This window comes from Pseudophryne corroboree, chromosome 10 (genome assembly GCF_028390025.1).
Source record: "Pseudophryne corroboree isolate aPseCor3 chromosome 10, aPseCor3.hap2, whole genome shotgun sequence".
Taxonomy (NCBI): domain Eukaryota; kingdom Metazoa; phylum Chordata; class Amphibia; order Anura; family Myobatrachidae; genus Pseudophryne; species Pseudophryne corroboree.
This window is the reverse complement of record NC_086453.1, coordinates 273,457,749-273,480,121: the sequence shown is the minus strand read 5'-3', so window position 1 is coordinate 273,480,121 and position 22,373 is coordinate 273,457,749. Positions and strand designations below refer to the sequence as shown.

General features: G+C 45.6%; 1 protein-coding gene across 5 annotated transcripts in view; it reads left to right on the top strand.

Moving 5' to 3' along the window:
• CADM1 (cell adhesion molecule 1) overlaps positions 1-22,373 on the top strand; it is a 452,911-nt gene that overhangs the window by 376,317 nt on the left and 54,221 nt on the right. For 3 of the 5 annotated variants that reach the window (XM_063943275.1, XM_063943277.1, XM_063943274.1), the window contains one exon: positions 13,373-13,447. The exons of the other annotated variants lie outside the window; for them this stretch is intronic. In XM_063943275.1, coding sequence (XP_063799345.1) covers positions 13,373-13,447 — 75 coding nt within the window. The remainder of the gene's footprint in view (positions 1-13,372; positions 13,448-22,373) is intronic. 5 annotated transcript variants of the gene reach the window in all.

Genomic DNA, 22,373 nt, shown 5'->3' with positions numbered 1-22,373 from the left:
TCAAGCGGTGTATATGTATGTGAATGTATGTGATACCACGAGGGAAATACATTTTTGCAGTCACATTGATGCGGTTATGTTACACAGTATATTAGCATAGTTACATATTTGAAATGTTACACATTTTTTGTTGTGGAGACACCACACACTTAATGTCCTTACTGCAGCATTTGTTTTGCAAAGCAATTTAAGAAAGAGGCTGAATATATTGAAAACTTTATGGAATGATGGAAACTTTCCATGATATTTTCAATCCAGTAACAGGCCTTGGGAGTAAATCTTTACGGCAGATCTGTAGAGAATTTAAGGTCGCTCTTTCAAAAAATATACTGGTAGGTTATTTGGCTCTTAACAAAAATTAACTCTTGTTTGTCCATGTGGAAGGCAATATAGATTATAAACTCCGCTGAGGCAGGGACTGATATGAATGACTAAAATATTCTCTGTAAATTGCTCCCTGCTTATATGTGCGCTATATAAATAACTTCATAAATATAAGCCTCTACGGTTCTTCCATTAAGTCCTTGACAAAAAGTAAGCAAGCAAGCAAGCTCTGAAGTCTTTTAGTAGAACGAGATCTTGTGAATCACGATGGGTAGAGTTGTTCGCTGCCTACCACCATCTTTTGATGTGAGTAGAGAAGCTCCCTCCTGCACAGAGACACAAACGTTGCACTAAATGAATAACGTGAGTAGGAGCAGCCTTGTCACTTGCTGTATCAATAAAGTGGAACAAATATCCTGAAAAGGCAGTTTTGTTTTTTTGCTTGGAAATATTCTAATTTCACTCCACATAGAAGAATCATGTGATTGCCTAATGAAATACTGTTTTTATCCTAATATGCCATTAGCGTCTGTCAGCTACAACTATATCCCATAGCACTGCCATGCACGCCTGTATTGGTCTTGACAGATCATTTGCAAGCAATCGTTTTAATTTAGGATTGTATACGTTAATGTATCAGTGACGTTCATGAATATAGCCATGTCTCGCACACAAGTAGTCCATAGCAAGACTCTCTGCCACATTAAGCTGTCACTTTGTCTTCTATTTGTCTTTGTCATCTTGACAGTGACACCGTTCTGCAACCATATTCCCTGAACACTCATAAAAGTGCTGTCTGTAATTAAGAGTTTGATGTATTAATTACAGACAGGACGGCTCTGGGAGAGATAAAGGGACTTCCAGATGTGCCTCTGATTGGAAGCTGACATCCTGCGAACGTTTCATATCACACGCAGAGTACACGCACCACACACCCTGCTCACCTTTCCATCCTCACAAGTTCAAAGCCAGATTACTTCTCTGCAATTCCTTTCATCAGGGCCAGGGGAATCGTCACTCATTAACAGGTAGCTGCGGGAACATGACGTACTCCCCAATTTAACATCTTGCTGTTTATTTGATCGCTTTGGGAAAAGTGGAGAGAGAATCTGGGCCATTATGAATGATGCGGTATCCCTAAAGTTAGAGGTGCCATCATTTTCCTAATACGCACACCCAGCGCTATCATAATGTAGAGGACTATAGGGCAGCGGAAGCTTGTGTGTCTCATGATGAAAGCAATAGCAAGACCTCATATATTTTACCAATGGCAAATATGCCCCACTTACATGGATGGAAATACAACTGGATGTAATTGTAAAAAAAAAGAAAAAAAAAGAAAGTAATCTGGCAGAATTTCCATTCTAGGTACCCTTTCCAACAGCTAAGAAGCACAACATACTGTATATAGGGGTCTATTTACTAAACCTTGGGGGAGAAAGAAAATGGAGAGTGGTAAAGTACCAGCCAATCGGCTCCTAACCTGCGATGTTACAGGCTGTGTTTGAAAAATGTCAGAAGCTGATTGGCTGGTACTCTCTCTCCACTCTTTCCAATGCTTAGTAAATAGACCCCAATATAAAGTGGGGAGAGGTAAAGTACCAGCGAATCAGCTTCTGACATTTTAAAAAAACAGACTCGACATGAGTTTATTTTATTTTTTTAGGTGTCGTTTTCTTCGTAGAGTGACCGGGAACCCCAATTAGTGCACCTCGTCCCCGCTTAGCTCGGCACAGATTACCGTTCCAATCGTAGTCCACGTGGATCGTAACGTATGAAAAAGTTCAAAAAAAGATTTTATTTTAAAAAACTCATGTCGACCTTTTGACCTGTCGACCTAGCACATGTCGACCTAGAGACCCCGTTGACCTCCCAACCCTGTCGACCTAGTGGCTGTCGACCTAAACATTGTCGACCTAGACAGTGTCGATCTTCAGACCGGATCCCGGTTATTCTGCTGTGATCTGCCCCATAGTTGAATGACCCTCAGATTATGTAGGGTGTCATTTGCTAAAATAAATTAACACCTTCTGCACTGACTGAGCCTTTGTGTCTCCTGCTACATTAAAGCAAAATGTGCCACGAGAACACACATGGCAATAATTTAAGGCAAACACAGGTACGCCTGAAAATAGCAATCGTATAGGAGCTGGCTATATGTGACACTGCTATAACCTGTAAGAGTTTCATATGGACCGTAACTAAATATTGTTTTTAAAATCTATTTTAACATCATCTATTTTGTTTATGAATATTGCCTTTGCCATAGTATAGTTAGACAGGGGCGCCAAAAAGTTTTAAGAAAAAATCTCATATTGGTGCCAGGCCCCTCTCCTTCTCTATCGCCCTCCCCCAGTGTGGGGGAGCACTTACCTTCGGATCCCCGTGGGCAGCTTCACCTTTAAAAGCAGTCTGCTGCCACATGGTGTTTGTGCTAGTCAGCTGTCTCTCTTCACTGATGCGATACTGGGTGTAGGCGTGGAAATAATTGAAATAAGCCCACCATTAAAACCAGCAATACAGGAAAAATTGCCCACATTGGGATAAGACAGATAACTGACAATATTGTCAAATGAAATGACTAAATAATGGCTACGTGAAGCTGGTGCCAACAAAATGACACGAGACCTTGAATAATAACATTGTAGATACAAGATTTGTTACAAATTTCAGTTGATGTCGTTTATTTAACCACATATTATGTACATTTGTAATACTTGTGTAACTTGAAATGGGCACAAGTGAAATCAATCCAATTAGTATGTGGATTTCAATAAGTACTTGTTAATATTTCTGTACTTGTTGCCAATAAAATTTGCTGAGCTGAATTTTAAGGTCCCAACGCAACACAAACTTTGATGTAACATAATCCTTGCATGGCATTAAGTTGGAAACAAACCACGCCTCAGACACTTAATGTAAGTACCCTCTTTTTACCAATACGTACAGGTCACAGACAGACCAGTCTCTGATAGAAGGTTGGTGCTTCAGCTGTGGGGGGGCGACAATTCTGTGGGTCTAATCTATATAGTGCCCAACTGTAACTATAGCCTATGTGGATAATGCCCTTCGTCGTTGGCATGTTAACTGCAATCTGTGGTTTAAATGAATTCCTTCAGCTTTACTGAATTAGGAGCTGCTTCCATGTCTTATATTTGCTATGGGCTAAAAGCAAATTATGAAGATGATTAAGTTGCATGACTGGCATTTATAGGACCATAGATCATGGCACAGAGACATAGGGACGATTAATTCACAAAGTGAGTGACAGGTAGTAGGCATTGGGGGCAGTAACGGGGTGGCGCGGGGCCTGGACAAATGCCGGCATGTCAGGACCATTTTCTGTGCGTTCCATGGTCAGCTACTGCAAATTTGTTACGTAGCTGGAGAGGCCCCAGCGTCTTAGGAGAGCCGCTGAGTCCGAGACGGCATAGGGTTATTCAGAAGTCCGATGGTTTGACTGATGTGTGTCCAATGTTGGACGTCTCTATGCGCAAGTCATTAGCATATTTTGGCAAGTCCACTGTGAATAAAATCGCAACTGTGCATGCTACTGCATGCACCACTGAATCCGGCCCATAGATAGTTATCGCATAGGATAATATATATGTGTCAGTTATAGAGAACTCTCTGGCCCATTTATCAATGAGTTTTAGCTATTGCGTATTATAAATGGTGCTCCAGTCATGTGTCTGAAAAATGACAGTTGGGAGCTGATTGGCTAGAGCACCATTTATCATATGTGAGGAATTAGTCATTGGTGGAGGGGCTAGGATGGCAGTATGATATGAGACCTTGGGAAGCCAGAAAGGAATCAATGTGCACTAATAAAGGGTGCTCCCCTATTTCCTGTTTTGGAGCCCTGAGCTAGCTAGTGTCAGATGTTTCTTGTGGAGCAGCCCTTATTCTAGCCATATACTCTTTGCCTGGCACATTACGCCACCTTTCAGTATTGTTTGGCTACCGTTTTATCCATAAACTACTGGAATGGCACGTTCTGCTCCCAGACGTCATTGCCTTGCCAAGGTCATCAGGATTGCGCTTTTCCCGTACCTGTTGGCTATGAGGTTCATAAATTCATCTGTCTCACAATCTTGAGGTGAGCTGCCATTATTAAATTGTGTGTTCTGACATGCTGCCACTGTGCCCGGTTAGTTTCCTCTTCTAACTCAGCAGGGTCAGTAGTTCTGGCGCAGCAGACCGACTGCTCCGATGTGCAATCCAAAACTATTTCTCGCTCTTCAGTTTGGATACTCAGTGCCAGTCTGACATCACTTTCTCATGCGTTGCCGGTGCAATTTCTTACAGCAACATAGGAAACTAAACTTCAACAACATCGTCTTTCCTGGCACTTTAAGTGGCCGTTCAGTCTAGTGCCCGCTGGAAGTCTAAGAGCAGAGTAGACGCATTTACTTACACCACCACTATTTTGATTAATTCTGCTCCGTAAACTTGGTAAATTCTCGTTATTTTGCGGTTGATTTCACATTTATAATCTGGTATCCGTTTGAAATAGTGTAACAAAGTGGTTTTCCTAACTTACACAATCACGGCGCCCTAGAGTACCTGGATTTTTTACACGCCAGCCCTCAGGCTGAAAGTTTTGTGTTGAGAAATTCAGAGAAAAGTGACGACATGGTCACTGGGTCGGCAGTAAATTCTATGTATTCAAACCATATTTATGTTTTCTTCACAAATTTATGCTAGTTTTATACTTGGGGCAGGAGTATTCAACATGTGGTCCTCCAGCTGCTGAGGAACTACACATCCCAGCATTCCTCAGGACACGCTAAAGCTGCTGCAGGGCTTGCAGGGGGCCTCATGTTGAATACGTCATTTGAAGGGGGGTGACCCTGATCATATGGCACTGGCCGCACCCACACAGCACTGGCCACACGTCTTCCGCTTCTCTCATATGCCATTAAGCATTTCCCATCCTAGGTCCTTGTGGCCCTTATATCGCCCCTAAATTTCTGTTTGTCTGCATATTTTCTGGTTGTAGCCACCAGCTCTGCATTTGCCTAGCACATTGATTATAAGTAATCTGATTTGGTCCTGGACCACCAACCCATGGCACCCAATTGGGAACCACTAGCGTGACAAATTTAAATGATGTAAATATGTGACCTGTTAATTAACCATTAATATGCAGCATAAAATTAGCTGCACACACTATATAATGTCACAGCTAAATAATGTGATAGGAAGAGAAACGGGTGGTATTCATGTGACCGCCGGTCAGCTGACCGACAGTCACATGACCTCCTCCACCAGCCCGACGGGTCACTGTCCCGATGGTCGGCATGCCGACCAACAGGGACTATTTCCACTTGTGGGTGTCCACGACACCCATAGAGTGGGAATAGAATGGTCGCCACCGAGCCCGCAGCGTGGCGAGTGCAGCAAGCCCGCAAAGGGGCTTGCTGCACTCGCCCCTCCCCTGCCGGGATCCCGGCGTCGGTAAGCTGACCGGCGGTCAGGAGACCGCCAGTCAGCCGTACTACACCCCAGAGAAACACATGGGGAGAAGAATGTGGATGTTAATATTAGGAATGTTTGACAGTGGGAGAATGATGGGAGACGCCATTATTTTCTACTACTGAAAGCTGCATTACCACCTGTTGAAATAATTTTTACTATAGTGCACAAACCGTACAATATTTGCTATGTGTGCATGTTTTACTAAGGCTCCTTCTTATTGCTTATAGCACTGGCCAAAAAGGCGGGATAAAATTATAAATTGTTTTATTGTTGTGCATCTTTTTTTTCTGGTTGTAATTTCAAAAGCTTGTTGGTTTAATAATGTGCGGGGGAGGGGGGTATCCTACATTATTAGCTGTGGTAATTTTTTTCACGAAAAAAAAACAGGCTTTTTTTTTTGCTATTTTTGCCCAATGGTCATTATCATACTATCCAATTATAGCCCTTTTTATCGAGTACCCTTTTTCATTGTGAAAAAAAAACATTGGATCCACAAAAAGCCATGACCCTATGTATTTCCGTGGCAGTGATCACGGAAAAAATTCTTACATATCGCCTGAGGCAGGCGAAACATAATCCCCAATAAGTGTTGGCATGATTATACTCTTACAACAATCACAGTCTTAGTACAGATGTGTCCTCTTTCATCGTTGCTGCAGTCATGTTAAACAGATAAACGGACCTTCTAGTCGCGCCTAGTCGTGAGCGCGTTTACTAACACCGAGAATCTTTTTGTATCTTTTTGTATTTTTTCCCCCTAAAATGCATCTTATTCACATAGCTTTGTGACTAAGACGCACAAGCAGACCCTGCTGTTTAAAATATCTGGCATGACTATATTCTGTGTGTGAATGCAGCTGTAACTGCATACAAAATGCCACTGACACTGTATCGTAGCATATCATATGCAGATACAGTTACAGCCGCATATCCTTTTAATCAGCAGTGTCTGCTTTTGCGTCATATTCACGTGCAAATAATTAGAGATGATTTGAGAAAATAAAAAATTATTTTTTTCAAAATATCAGTGATTCACGTTGGGGGATAAAACAAAAAAATATAGTCAAATTTTAAAACCTATATAAAATTAAAACATTGTTTTATGGCCATAATTATTTATTGAAACAATTTGAGATTTCTGAGTTGATTGCCCAACTATTTAACTATGGGCCTAGTTTTGTCCTTTCATTTACTTACAGATGTGTCATTTTACACTGTGGCGCCAAATAACCCCTCTCAGCGTACCAGGTCCTATGCGACTCGGAGCTGGCAGGCATCTCTTTCACTCAAAAGGTTAACATATTAAAACATCTAGTAGCAACAAAGCTACATTGCTAGCGTACACTGACAACAGGGCTTGCAGCAATTGTACATCTGTGTGCGACAGAGTCTGAATCTGTGTAAAAAGGGCTCCGATGCGAGCATCCCCCGGCGTCGCCACACGCCATGTTCCGTTGTGTCTCTAGTACACAGTGATCGGCTTTTCTCTACTCTTGCAATGTGACTAAGATGCAGTGTTCAAAGAGAAACACAGCACGCTACTAACTTTGGAGCGTCTCATTCGCGCCGGGCGTCTCGCACAATATGACGTAAGATACTCGGTGTACCATGGCAGATGCACTCATCTCTACCCACAACACATTGCTGCTGTTATACTGCATTCACTAAGACGCAATGCTTCTTGGGGTCAAACCAGTTGGGTGTGAGTTAGTGAAAGCAGGTTTGTTTCATGAAACTCTCATACATCGCACAAATTTGAAAATGCCATTTTCCGTTAGTCGCAGTGAAGTTGCGGGACTTTTCTTACAAAATGCAACCTGGGAGAATACATGTGGGGAACCCTTTCTGGACCCACAAAAATGACAAGTGAGAGAGCAGGACTATATAGAAGGCTGTTAGGTTTTTATAAGGTGTCAAATGGATGATTTTTGCTCTTGTCATTAGTTGAAAAATAATAGCAAGCAAGTGTTTTTCATCAAACTAAAGTCCTTCCGGCATTTGGGGTACAGAAAAAGGTCTATAGTTATTTATCAGTGTTTTATACAAGTTTGCAAAAAGTTGAAAAAAAACACCATCTATACAACACCTCCACGTCATGTGACCCGTTACTGAGCTTTTTAGAGAAATTCACCTGAAACTGGCCTGTCTATGGGGTATATGCAATTCACGGCGAATCGCGGCAAATTATCGCCGTTTTTAAATTTGACACAATTCGACAGGTGAATTCTGGCAGGTGGCTGCCGGAATTCACCATATTCAATGCAAAACGGATTCGACAGTCCCGCGGGCGAAAATCGGCCGATTTGGCGGATTTTGCCGCGATTTTAAAAAACGGGGAAAAGCCTGAAAAAAAAATGGCGTGGGGTCCCCCCTCCAAAGCATAACCAGCCTCGGGCTCTTCGAGCTGGTCCTGGTTCTAAAAATGCGGGGAAAAATTGGGCAGGGATCCCCCGTATTTTTAAAACCAGCACCGGGCTCTGCGCCTGGTGCTGGTGCCAAAAATACGGGGGACAAAAAGAGTAGGGGTCCCCCGTATTTTTAACACCAGCATCGGGCTCCACTAGCTGGACAGATAATGCCACAGCCGGGGGTCACTTTTATGCCGTGCCCTGCGGCCGTGGCATTAACTACCCAACTAGTCACCCCTGGCCGGGGTACCCTGGGGGAGTGGGGACCCCTTCAATCAAGGGGTCCCCCCCCCCAGCCACCCAAGGGCCAGGGGTGAAGCCCGAGGCTGTCCCCCCCCATCCAATGGGCTGCGGATGGGGGGGCTGATAGCCTTTTGTGATAATAAAAAGATATTGTTTTTTCCAGTAGTACTACAAGTCCCAGCAAGCCTCCCCCGCAAGCTGGTACTTGGAGAACCACAAGTACCAGCATGCGGGAGAAAAACGGGCCCGCTGGTACCTGTAGTACTACTGGGAAAAAAATACCCAAATAAAAACAGTACACAGACACCTTGATAGTAAAACTTTATTACACACTACCGACACACACATACTTACCTATGTTGACACGCCGACTGCCACGGTCTCCGACGATCCGAGGGTACCTGTGAAAAAATTATACTCACCTTCCAGCGTCCAGAGGTACATCCACGTCCAGATATAAATCCACGTACTTGTTAAAAAAACAAACCGAACACCCACTCCATGCCGTATTGAAAGGGGTCCCATGCTTTCACATCAGACCCCTTTCTCCCGAATGCCGGGACATCACGTGACTCCTGTCACTGAAGTCCCTTCAGCCAATCAGGAAGCGCTACTTCCGTGGCGCTCACCTGATTGGCTGTGCGCTGTCTGTGCTGTGACAGCGCATCGCAAAGCCGCTCCATTAGTTTCAATGGTGGGAACTTTGCTGTCTGCGGTGGGGTTACCCGCGGTCAGCCACTGACCGGCGGGTGACCTTACCGCTAGCCGCTAAATTCCCACCATTGAATATAATGGACGGGGCTGTGCGATGCGCTGTCTGAGTTCAGACAGCGCACAGCCAATCAGGTGAGCGCAACGAAGTTGCGCTTCCTGATTGGCTTTAGAGACTTTTGTGTGACAGCTGTCACTGACAGGTCTCATTCGTGGAAAGGGGTCTCATGTGTCAGCATGGGACCCCTTTCAGTCCGGTGGCCCGTGTGTTCGTTTTCTTTTTTTGCCAAGTACGTGGATGTATCTCTGGACCATGGCTGAGGTGAGTATATTGATCTTTTATTTTCAGGTATCCGTGGATTCTACATGGAGAAGAGGACCGATGTCGGCGTGTGAACTTAGGTAAGTATGTGTGTGTCGACGTATGAAATAAAGTTTTACTGTCACGGTGTGTGTGTCCTGTTTTTATTTGGGTATTTTTTTTCCAGTAGTACTACAGGTACCAGCGGGCCCGTTTTTCTCCCGCATGCTGGTACTTGTGGTTCTCCAAGTACCAGCTTGCGGGGGAGGCTTGCTGGGACTTGTAGTACTGCTGGAAAAAACAATATTCTTTTCATTATCACAAAAGGCTATCAGCCCCCCCATCCGCAGCCCTTTGGATGGGGGGGACAGCCTCGGGCTTCACCCTTGGGTGGCTGGGGGGACGGACCCCGTGATTGAAGGGGTCCCCACTCCCCCAGGGTACCCCGGCCAGGGGTGACTAGTTGGATATTTAATGCCACGGCCGCAGGGCACGGCATAAAAGTGACCCCCGGCTGTGGCATTATCTGTCCAGCTAGTGGAGCCCGATGCTGGTGTGAAAAATACGGGGGACCCCTGCTCGTTTTGTCCCCCGTATTTTTTGCACCAGCACCAGGCGCAGAGCCCGGTGCTGGTTTTAAAAATACGGGGGATCCCCTGTCAATTTTCCCCCCGCATTTTTAGAACCAGGACCAGCTCGAAGAGCCCGAAGCTGGTTATGCTTTGGAGGGGGGACCCCACGCCATTTTTATAAAGGATTTTACCGTTCCAGCAATAAAAAAATAAATAAAAAATAATAATATTTTAAAAAATATATAAATAATATTTGTGCCTCCAAAAAAAAAAAAAAAGTACCTAATCCCTTCTAATATAAATAGATATGCTATTCCTAAAAAAAAAACACCAAAAAAAACATGTTTAAATTTTTTTTTATTGTTTTCACCCTCCAAAGTGTGGCGGATTGAAAATGACGAATTTGCTGTCTAAAAGCACTGCTGTCGAATTTCCAAACTTGAATTGAATATGCTTTGGTCGAATTGCAGCACTTGTATCATTGCAGAAAAGTCGAATTTGCAAAAATTCGAATTTCAAAAAGTCGAATTTTGAAAGTCCGTTTTTTGGTCGGAAAGCACTGAATTGCATAGGCAAAATTTTTTTTTGGGCGAAAATGACCCGAAATTCGACAATTTCGGGAATTCGACCGCAATTGCATATACCCCTATATTGGCCAATCACGCTATTTATTCTAAACCCCTCCAATGAGTGTCCCAGAGGTTCTGCACTATGTCCCAACATTTTTACTTTACTATAAAGGTTTTTCCTAACTTTTCACCAGGGGTACTCACAAAAAGACGCAAATTTCATATGGAAAATCAATGCGAACTTTGATTAGATTGCAAATGTATTTCGCACTGCGAGTTCGTCATGTGACTGGCTCGCAGCACCCAACTCGCACCTAGTTGGATTGACCCCATTGTGTTTGCTGATGTTTGCATGTATTTGTTCATGTACAACTGTGATGGTTTACAGAGTTCAACTTTATTTATTAGCATGTACCATTTTATTATAAGGAGCTTGCAGTCTATTAAAATACATCGAGTATCCCAGACTTCACAACTATATATGAAGTGATTACAATACCCTTTTCAAAAACTAGCTGCAAATCACACAGCCCTATAAATTACAAAAGGGATAATTCAGACCTGAGCGCTATGCTGCGTTTTCTCACAGCCTGCGGTTCGTTGCGCCTGCACATGCGTATGCACCGTAATGCGCAGGTGCAACGGACCGCAGCAACGGGGAACGATGCATAGCGACGGTATGGTGGGAAAAAAGCGATCGCACGGTGACTGACAGGAAGAGGGCGTTTGTGGGTGACAACTGACCGTTTTCAGGGAGGGTCTGGAAAAACGCAGGCGTGTCCAAGCGTTTGAAGGGAGGGTGTCTGACGTCAATTCCGGCCCCATACAGGCTGAAGTGATCGCAGCGGCTAAGTAAGTCCTGGGCTGCGCAGAGTTTGTGCAGCTCTGCTACACATGCGTTCACACACTTGCACAGCTAAAATACACTCCCCCCAGTGGGCGGCGACTATCTGATTGCAGGGCTGCAAAAATCGCTGCCTAGCGATCAGTTCTGAATTACCCTCAAAGCCCTTTAAACAGGAGCCAGTGTGAAAACTTTTGCACGGCTTGAAACTGTAGAAAACATGGCCCTAGCATCTCATTTTCCACAGCCATTCTGCGTGACCATAGGGTTACACGGAGTCGATTGTCAAAGGATCTGCGACCAAGGCTACGTATGTGTATGAGGATGCTGAGATATGCAAGGCCGCCAGTGGGCATCCCTATTAATTTCCGCGTGGCAGCAGCATTAACATGCTTTGGCATATTACCTGCCTATGGGATTGCATACCACTATGATGCCTATGGGATTGCATACCACTATGATGCCTATGGGATTGCATACCACTATGATGCCTATGGGATTGCATACCACTATGATGCCTATGGGATTGCATACCACTATGATGCCTATGGGATTGCATACCACTATGATGCCTATGGGATTGCATACCACTATGATGCCTATGGGATTGCATACCACTATGAATCAGGCCCTTTTTTTCTGCATGCAACGAAAAAGTTTCATACACCCCTTGCAGAACAACCCTACATCTGCTCTTTAATATATGACATTACTGAACGGCAGGGTTAAATCACTCCAATCAATTTGGTCTATAACCAGATTACGTGAATGTGACAGCTGATTTCAGGATGTTCTGAAATTTAAAGAGCTTAAGATCTGAGCTGTGGCTTTGAAGTGACTTATTGGAGAGCGCATTATGCACATTTGTCACTCATTATGTAGGCAGACAGATCTTTATTGCAGGCCAGACCAAACTGTAAGGATTAGTTTATCAACAAGTGGAAAATTATATAACTATAGGCTACAGAGCTAAAACTCGTCTGTCTGCTGTAGGATATGGACTTTAGTGCATGGCACTTACAGTGCATGCATTATTTTACAATATGTGCATTGAGCTTCATAAGGTGACGTTAAGGGTAAGTTTGTTCACCAGAAACTATGTGAACCCCATATTTACACCAGTGCAGTTTAACAAACAGACAGAGCCCTAACAGCGCACAGATGGCAGTGTTGAAATCCCAGTACCTGACAGTTCCTGCATACTAGACCTCGGAGACAGCGTTCCGCACGTGCCACATTTCCAGACCAATACTCCATATACAAACTGAGCTCGTCTGTGCTTGCATTTAAGTTGATCACACGTAGCAACGCATTTCTTAGAAAGAGACCGTTTTACAAATGTATCCCTGCACTGACGGACATGAGGTCATTTTATGGTATTGTTTGTACAGCTTGCGGAAATGTTTTTGTTTTCATGCTTATTAAGCGCTTATTATGGCCTGCTTATTATGTCATAATATGTCTTGCTGACCTATTTTTTGTTGTTGTTGTTGTTTTTTTACTATTATACTTACCAATGCTAACTTCATCTTTGAGGTTTTTCCGTTTATTTTCTATTAAAATGAATATCCTGTCAACTTCAACTCGATATGCTGCCAATAATTCCTTTTGTGTACTGTGTATTTCATATTACTTTTATATATTTTTAATATCCCGCTGTTTTTCCATTTGTATCATGTTTGTCTTTATTTTACTGTTGTTTTAATTATCCTGTTAATGATTTGATAATCACTCTTTGGATAATTTCCAAATGATATCCTGCTAAACGCGTTGGTTTTACATTTAATATTGTGCTTATTTTCATCAATACATTGCTATCCTACTGATATCCCATTGAGATTGTGCTGTGCTGTTTGTGACGTGTTTTTTGTTTTTATTTTTTAATTTGGCTTTTTGTTTTCCTTGTTTTTTCCATCCAGATCCCCCCACTACCCCCCTACCACCCACAACAACCTCCACCACCACCACAACTACCACACCCTCCACCATCCCAGGTATGGTAACTTCATTACATGTGTGTATGTCACTTCCCTGCATGAATTTTGAGTTAGGGTCGAGAAATCAAAATTCTTTCATGACAATGTGGCTGAACACTTTCATATCACAATTATGGCAGTCCCATGGTCTTTCATCCCTAAATCCCAGTGTTTCATTCCCTTATCAAATGCTATTTCCATCCCTAATCTTACAACATGTGATTTGGGCCGTTTTAGGTTATCTTGACTCAAAATAGCTGAACGTACGGTTGTTTGCAACTGCTAATTGTGCTTGAAGGTCAAAGAGTTGCAACCTGTATTTTTACGGAGTCATTGGCCAAGCGACTTGATCCGGTTGTCCGCAATTTGGCTTCACGTGGCTCAATTGGACACACAGACAAACAGGGAATATGATGGCAGTAAAGGACCTGCAGATCCATCTAGTATACTTTATGTTTTGGGGGGGAGCAGTGTGGTTTGAGGGAGGCCTGATCAAATTTAACTTCAACATACAAATGAAATACACATGGATGCATCAAGTGTATACGCCGAAGAATTAGGATTATTTCCGCAGTAAGGTCCTGCAAAGGTAAGTCTGATCATGCGACCAAATTTCTGTTCCTAATTTCTAGGACTGAGAAATATGATTTTTGCATATTTAGATAGAATATCTAATTTTGACAAATTGTCTTTTTTTTTTTAAACACATTTCTTTTGTTTATGTCATAGGTCCTCAAACTCTGTCCTCAGGACTCCAAACAGTTCATGTCTTCCAGGTCTGCGCACAGAATCACAATTGAAATAATAATTAGCTCCACTTGTGGATCTTTTAAAAAGTCAGTTTGTAATGACTACACCTGTGCACCTGCTAGGTGACCTGAAAAAGGTGGGCCGTTTGGGGTGCTGAGGGACAGAGTTTGAGAACTCCTGGTTTATTAGGTTGTATTGCAGAACTTTTCTGTTTGTTCTACATCACTGTTTCCCAACTCCAGTCCTCAGGGACCCCTAACTGGGCATGTTCTCCATACTCCATGCTGGAGCTCAGTTACTCATTACTTCACTTGTGATTCTGTGAAGACACCTGGAAAACACGCACTGTTAGGGTTTCCTGAGGAATGGATTTGGGAAACACTGTTTTACATTATTAATTATACTGTATTAATACAGCATTTTATTTTTTTCAACCTGCAGGGTTCTTTGGCATAAATCCATAACAGAGCATATCATATGAACTGTTACACATTATAGCATGTAAACAAAAATGTATGTGTGTGTGTAAAGAATAAAAACATGCGAATACATGCATTTGATTCCATGCATACAATACGGTTACAGTTTAGGCCAAGTGCATTTAGCTCTGGTATTGCAACTGTGGAGGAAATACTGTAGACCACCTCTTATTGACACTTTCACATCACAATTCTATTGCCTGGTACTGCCCGGACCACGGAACTACTCACCTACCATCAGCAGCTGAATGCTTAACGTCTCCAGTGTTTTCATTACATTTAGTTCCTCGTTATCTTTCAGCTGGTCGTTTATTAGCAGCCTCTCGGCGGGATGTAATGGAGTTCGAGATCGCCAGAGGGGCGGCATGCCTGCTGATCTTGGACGTTTTTTAAAGAGGCAAACACAATGCAAAGCCATGGCTTTTAAGTGATTGCCCCTTTAAAAGAAAACGCCCAACATCGTTCGACCTCCCGCACCTTGTGTTTGCCCCTTTAAAAAAAAAGTAAGAGATTGTTTGTCTGTTTCCCGCACCTCCAGCAATCTGACTCCATTATATCCCGTCTGTTTCAGTCTTTTGCTTTTTGAGGTCTTAAACAGCCACTTTTTATTTTTATTCTTATTTAGACCTGGTATTTTTTTAAACTTTTCTCTCATTTTGTGTACTTTATGAACAATTGCACTTTCTTTTTGTGGTGCTGCTCCTAAATGATGGTATTTTGTTTTCTGCGTACTTTTATTAGCGACATTATTTGGTTGACAGTTTATCAGTGAGGCTTGCTAATTGTTTTTTCTTTTTTTTTATGATTTTGCATTTCAATCAGTTTGAGTCTTTAATCAATCATTTGATATTCATTTATAAATGTGCATGCATATATTAATTACCATTGTGGAGCGTATGATCTTGTTTCCATTAGTTACATTAATCTGAGGTACTGTAACATTGACAGTTTTCTTAATTTTCAGGCTAAGCTGATTATTGGTGATTTCACCATTTGCATAATTTCAGTATTTTTCCACTAGATGCAGACTTTTTACTGTGATATTTTACACTTTTGTGTGTATCAGAATCAAGGGAGTAACTAGAACTTTGGGGGCCCCATAGCAAAATCTTGAAAGCTCCCCGCCTCCAGCCGGGCTGTGCTGTCACGCCACCGCCACCAAAAACGGTCCCGACCCGCGAATGCCCACCGCAGTCAATCACATTGCTGTCGCATACATCAGGGATGCGACCGCAATGTGTGTGCCTGTGAGAGAGAGTGTGTGTCAGGGAAAGAGAGTGTGTGTGTCAGGGAAAGAGAGTGTGTGTGTCAGGGAAAGAGAGAGTGTGTGTCAGGGAAAGAGAGAGTGTGTGTCAGGGAAAGAGAGAGTGTGTGTCAGGGAAAGAGAGAGTGTGTGTCAGGGAAAGAGAGAGAGAGTGTGTGTCAGGGAAAGAGAGAGAGAGTGTGTGTCAGGGAAAGAGAGAGAGAGTGTGTCACTGTGAGAGAGTGTGTGAGAGGGAGAGTGATGAGGAAGGGAGTGAAAAGAGGGGACAAGCAGGAGATACATTACCTGTCCCTCCTGAACACACTAGAGGTCGCTGATGGGGGTAGGCACATCACAGAATTAGGCCACGTCCCCTAAATACCGTGAATCGTGGCACCAGCAGCCGGGACTTGGAGCTGTACTGGAAGGGCCCCCGCACCCCCCCCCCCCCTACATCCTCCACGTAGCTGCAGCCGGCAGGGGAGGGGTGCTATCGGCTGCGGCAGCTGTTCTCAACGTGGACGGCGGTGAAGGGGGAAGCAGCGGGCCTTGGATGCAGCCCATGTCTGGGTGCAGGGGGAGCAGCGGTCCCTGAAAGCAGCTCTGTCCCCATAGCAGCTGTACCCTCGGTAGTTTCGCCACTGATCATAATATTAGTTTGGTTATAAGTGTCTATTAATTCAGTTATGTTCTTTTTTTCTTACAATTCTGGGGTGGGATGTAATGAAGTCCGAGTTCAGCGGCCGTGCGGGATGCCGGCTGAACTGGGACGTTTTTTTTAAATGGGCAGTCATGTACAAGGCATGGTTTAGCTTTGTAAATGATTGCCCTTTTTAAAAAAAAAAAAAAAAGCTGTGGAACTACACATCACAGCATGCCCTGCCTCAGTTTTGGCATGCCTTAATAGCAAAACTGTAACAGGGCATGCGGGGATGTGTAGTTCCACAGCAGTTGGAGGGCCACAGGTTGAAGACTCATGCTCAGTGGTATAACTTACCTATGTTGAAATATTTTGGGGGTGATGTAACAATTTTAAAAATCATTTGCCACTTTTTTGTTTTCCCACTCATCTGAGACCAATACTGTATGTCCTAATCTGACAGAGGGAAGTTCCATACACCCCTGGTTGCAGAATTATGATACAGCTGTACAGGGGTGTATCTTCCTATTGGCCAGGATGGCACTTGCCAGGGGCGCCGGCCAAGAGGGGGGCGCCACCCGGCAGTGCCATCCGCGTCAGGGGGTAGAATGACATAGTAGTTCTCACTGAGTACATACCTTAGCAGTGCTCATCCACTGCGGGACTCTCAGAAGCGTATTGCACTCTGACACTCTCTGTGACTACAGTCACAATGATGGTGAATATAACTGGGGAGCAGGGCACTTCCAGGTATGGGGAGAGGCGAGGCACCTCCTCTTCCTCATCCGCTCCCCTTCTCATTGGTCCCACACGGTCTGTCACTGAACATCAGCCACTACAATCAGCACGAGTCAGCAGTGCAGCATGAGAGCATACCTGTACATTTTCTGTGGTACCGTAGCTGCACTGCATGGTCTATCCAGGCAGTCTGGATCACAGCTTACAAAGAGTTCTGTATGGAGAGGTATCTACACCAGTGACTGCCTGTCCAGCTGTGTTGAGACTACAAGTTCCAGCACACCTTGTCAACTGGATTTGCTGGGACATGTAGTGCCATTACAACGAGAGAGGGGTTTTTAACTGTATACATATGTGCATATATCCCCTTGGTGTCCCTGCCTGCACCCTCCTTGTAATTCCCCTACAGTGTCCCTGCCCGCACCATCCATGCAACTGCCCCCTCAGTGACCCTGCCCATACACTCCTGTAATTCCCTCTCAGTGTCCCTGTCCGCACCCTTCCCATAATTACCACTCAGTATCCCTGCCCGTACCCTCCCCGTAATTCCCTCTCAGTGTCCCTACCCACACCCCAACCGTAATTCTCCCTCAGTGTCCCTGCCTGCACACTTCTCGTAATTCCCCCTCAGTCTCCCTGCCTGCACCCTCCCCGTAATTTAATCTCAGTGTCCCTGCCTGCACCCTCCTCATAATTCATCCTCAGTGTCCCCGCCTGCATCCTCCCTGTAATTCTCCCTCAGTGTTTCTGACCTCAGCCTCCCTGTGACTCCCCCCTCAGTGTCCCTGCCAGTGGCGTAACTACTGCCCCCGCAGTCCTCGCGGTGGCTTGGGGGCGAGGGGCTGCGGGGGCGCCACTGACTTAGAACAGATTGACATGCGGACGAGCGTCCGCATGTCAATCTGCGGTCTCCTCTCCCTCCCTGCTGTGTTGGACTTGGAGGGACACGGAGCGCACATCGCGCGTCTCTCCTGTGTCCCTCCCTGACTCTCCCCCGGCCGGTCTAAGGAAGTGCCGTTCGTGAGCTCTGATTGGCTCACGAACCGGCACTTCCTTTAGACCAGCGGGGGAGAGCCAGGGAGGGACACAGGAGAGACGCGCGATGTGCGCTCTGTGTCCCTCCAACACATGGGGGGGGGGGCGGGGGAGCAGGCACTGGGGGCATATACCTGGCACTGTGGGGGGAAGATCTGGCACTGGGGGCATATACCTGGCACTGTGGGGGGCAGATCTGGCACTGGAGGCATATACCTGGCACTGTGGGGGGCAGATCTGGCACTGGAGGCATATACCTGGCACTGTGGGGAGAAGATCTGGCACTGGGGGCATATACCTGGCACTGTGGGGGGCAGATCTGGCACTGGAGGCATATACCTGGCACTGTGGGGGGCAGATCTGGCACTGGGGGCATATACCTGGCACTGGGGGGAAGATCTGGCACTGGGGGCATATACCTGGCACTGTGGGGGGCAGATCTGGCACTGGGGGCATATACCTGGCACTGTGGGGGGAAGATCTGGCACTGGGGGCATATACCTGGCACTGTGGGGGGCAGAATCTGGCACTGGAGGCATATACCTGGCACTGTGGGGGGAAGATCTGGCACTGGGGGCATATACCTGGCACTGTGGGGGGCAGATCAGGCACTGGAGGCATATACCTGGCACTGTGGGGGGCAGATCTGGCACTGTGGGGGGCAGATCTGGCACTGGGGGCATATACCTGGCACTGTGGGTGGCATATCTGGCACTGGGGGCATATACCTGGCACTGTGGGGGGAAGATCTGGCACTGGGGGCATATACCTGGCACTGTGGGGGGAAGATCTGGCACTGGGGGCATATACCTGGCACTGTGGGGGCAGATCTGGCACTGGGGGCATATACCTGGCACTGTGGGGGCAGATCTGGCACTGGGGGCATATACCTGGCACTGTGGGGGGCAGATCTGGCACTGGGGGTATATACCTGGCACTGTGGGGGGAAGATCTGGCACTGGGGGCATATACCTGGCACTGTGGGGGCAGATCTGGCACTGGGGGCATATACCTGGCACTGGGGGCATATACCTGGCACTGTGGGGGCAGATCTGGCACTGGGGGTATATACCTGGCACTGTGGGGGGCAGACCTGGCACTGGGGGCATATACCTGGCACTGTGGGGGGAAGATCTGGCACTGGAGGCATATACCTGGCACTGTGGGGGAATATCTGGCACTGGGGGCATATACCTGGCACTGTGGGGGAATATTTGGCACTGGGGGGAGCAGGCACTGAGGGGGCATATGTGGCACTGTGGGGGAATATTTGGCACTGGGGGGAGCAGGCACTGAGGGGGCATATGTGGCACTGGGGGGGGGGGTATATGTGGCACTGGGGGCATGTACCTGGCACTGTGGGGGAATATCTGGCACTAGGGGCATATACCTGGCACTGTGGGGGAATATCTGGCACTGGGGGCATATGTGGCACTGGGAGCATGACCCTAGCAACAAGCACTACCCCCTAGCAACGAGCATGACACCCAGTGCATGAAACCCCTGGCAACGAGCATGACACCCTGAGCATGAAAACCCCTGGCACCGTGCATGGAACCAAGAGCATGAAACCCCTGGCAACGAGCAGGTAATTTAAAAGTAATTAGAAGCCTTACTGTAGAACTTAATGTGTAATGGGCATTACGGTGTGTGGCATAATGTATCACGGACATTGCAGTGTGTGTCATAATGTGTCAGGCATTACGGTGTGTTGTATACTATATCACGGGCATTGTGGTATGTGGTATAATGTCTCAGGATCATTGTGGTGTGTGTCATACTGTGTCACAGACATTGTATGTGCTATAATGTATCAGGGGCATTGCAGTGTGTAGCATAATGTATAACGGGCATTGCGATTCCTGTCATAATGTGTCACAGGCATTACGGTGTGTGGCATAATGTGTCTGGGGCATTACAGTGTGTGCATATTGTGTCATGTGCATTATTGTGTGTGGAATAATGTCTAAGGGCCATTGCAGTATGTGGAATAATGTATACTGGGCATTACTATAAGGAGGAAAAATGACAAATAATGTAAGGGGCATGAATCAGGATTATTTTTCTTTCCTGTGGTGGCCAACGTCTGGACGTGCAGGTTGCAAAACTGGGGTATAAGGTAGTCTTTTCCTGCAATGCCACGCCCTCCACGCAAAGCCACGCCCATTTTGACAAAGCCACACCCCCTTTTTGCCGGCGCGCGCCTGCGGTGCGCACATTTTTCTACCTTTGCTAGTACCAATGGTATGGGGGGGGGGGGGGGCGCCAAAGGATTTTTTGGCTTGGGGGAGAAAAATTTCTAGTTACGCCACTGGTCCCTGCCCACACCCTCCTATAATTCCACCTCAGTGTCCCTGCCTGTACCCTCCCTGTAACTTCCCCTCAGTGTCCCTGCCCACACACTCCTGTAATTGCCCCTCAGTGTCCTTGACCTCAGCCTCCCTGTAGCCCCTCCCTCTCATTTTCCATAACCGAACCCTCCCTGTAATTCTCCCTCAGTGTTCCTGACCTCAGCCTCCCTGTGACTTCCCCCTCAGTGTCCCTGCCTGTACCCTCCCTGTAACTTCCCCTCAGTGTCCCTGCCCGCACAGTCCTGTAATTCCCCCTCAGTGTCTCTGTCCACACCCTCCCTGTAATTGCCCCTCAGTGTCCCTGACCTCAGCCTCCATGTAAGTCCTCCACCTCATTGTCCCTACCCGCACCCTCCCTGTAATTCTCCCTCCATGTCCCTGACCTCAGCCTATCTGTACCTCCCCCATCTGTGTCCCTGGGTGGGGGAGGTGGGGGGCGCCAGTTCCTTACTTTGCCAGGGGCGCTCCAACCCCCTAGATACACCCCTGCAGCTGTATTCTGTGGAATATCCGTAAGGCTTTTTCACTATCTGTTGTACAGCTACAGTATGATAATTATTTCCACCTGAAGAAATCCCCTTGAGGGATGAAATGCGTAAGGGTGACTGGTGTCGTTATATAGGTCCACCATTTACTGAAGATAGTCATGTGAGCTCACTCCCTCTCCAGGTTGTCGACAGGAATTTATTATCTCTTCTAAAGTGGTGGCAGGAAATATGACCCCTTTTAAGAGTTCTATGTAAGCATATTTTTTTAATTGAATACCAATTTTCTACCACAAATACATCTTTTAAACTTATTAATGAGTGGCATTTGGGCCACCCTGTTTTGTCTTAATGCTCAGAAATTCATAACTACACAAGATTGTCTTACATGCTGGGAAAGAAGACTTATCCTCTGCATAGAACTTTCTTCCATATTGAACCGACTACAAGTTGGAATCCATTAAGGTTCTTCTAAAAATTGGTTTTATAATGGACAATTTTTGATAGATATGTATGTATATATATGTGTGTGTGTGTGTGTGTGTGTATATATATATATATATATATATATATATATATATATATATATATTATATTGTATTATAATTCAACCAACTCTTTCCTTTCGAATGATAACACTAGTTACAAGATGGTGCCTGGAGTCCACAAGCTCTCTGAAGTACAGTGTATGCCATGTCTCCTGGATAATGGTCCACAAGTCTCTAATATTCCCTTAATTCAACAATGGTCCACAGTCCTCTAATATTCGATCAATTTGCTCAGTTCACCATTGATGGCAAGTTCAACTGCATTCCACAAATGTTCTATTGTGTTCAAATCCGGCGAATGAGGGCACCAACTCGTGAGGTCTAGTTTAGAAGAATGCCCTTCCAGCCATAATCTGGTGTCTATGGAGCAGTGCAGTGGCACATTGTCGTGCTGAACAGCCCGATCCCAACTGAGGGAACGCACAATATGAATGGGTGCAAAAGATCAACAAGGATGGGTTACATAGCACCTGCTGGTTAGTGATGTTTGCAGATGTATCAGGGGTCCTAATGTGTGTCAGCTTAAAAATATTCCACGCCATAAGAGAGCCACCTGCATTATCCTCCAACTGCCCAAAACCGTTGGAACCTCGACTCGTCAGACCAGGCTACACATTTCCAGTTATCTTGTGTCCAATGGCGGTGTTCACAGGCCCAGGTGATGCCCAGAGCCTG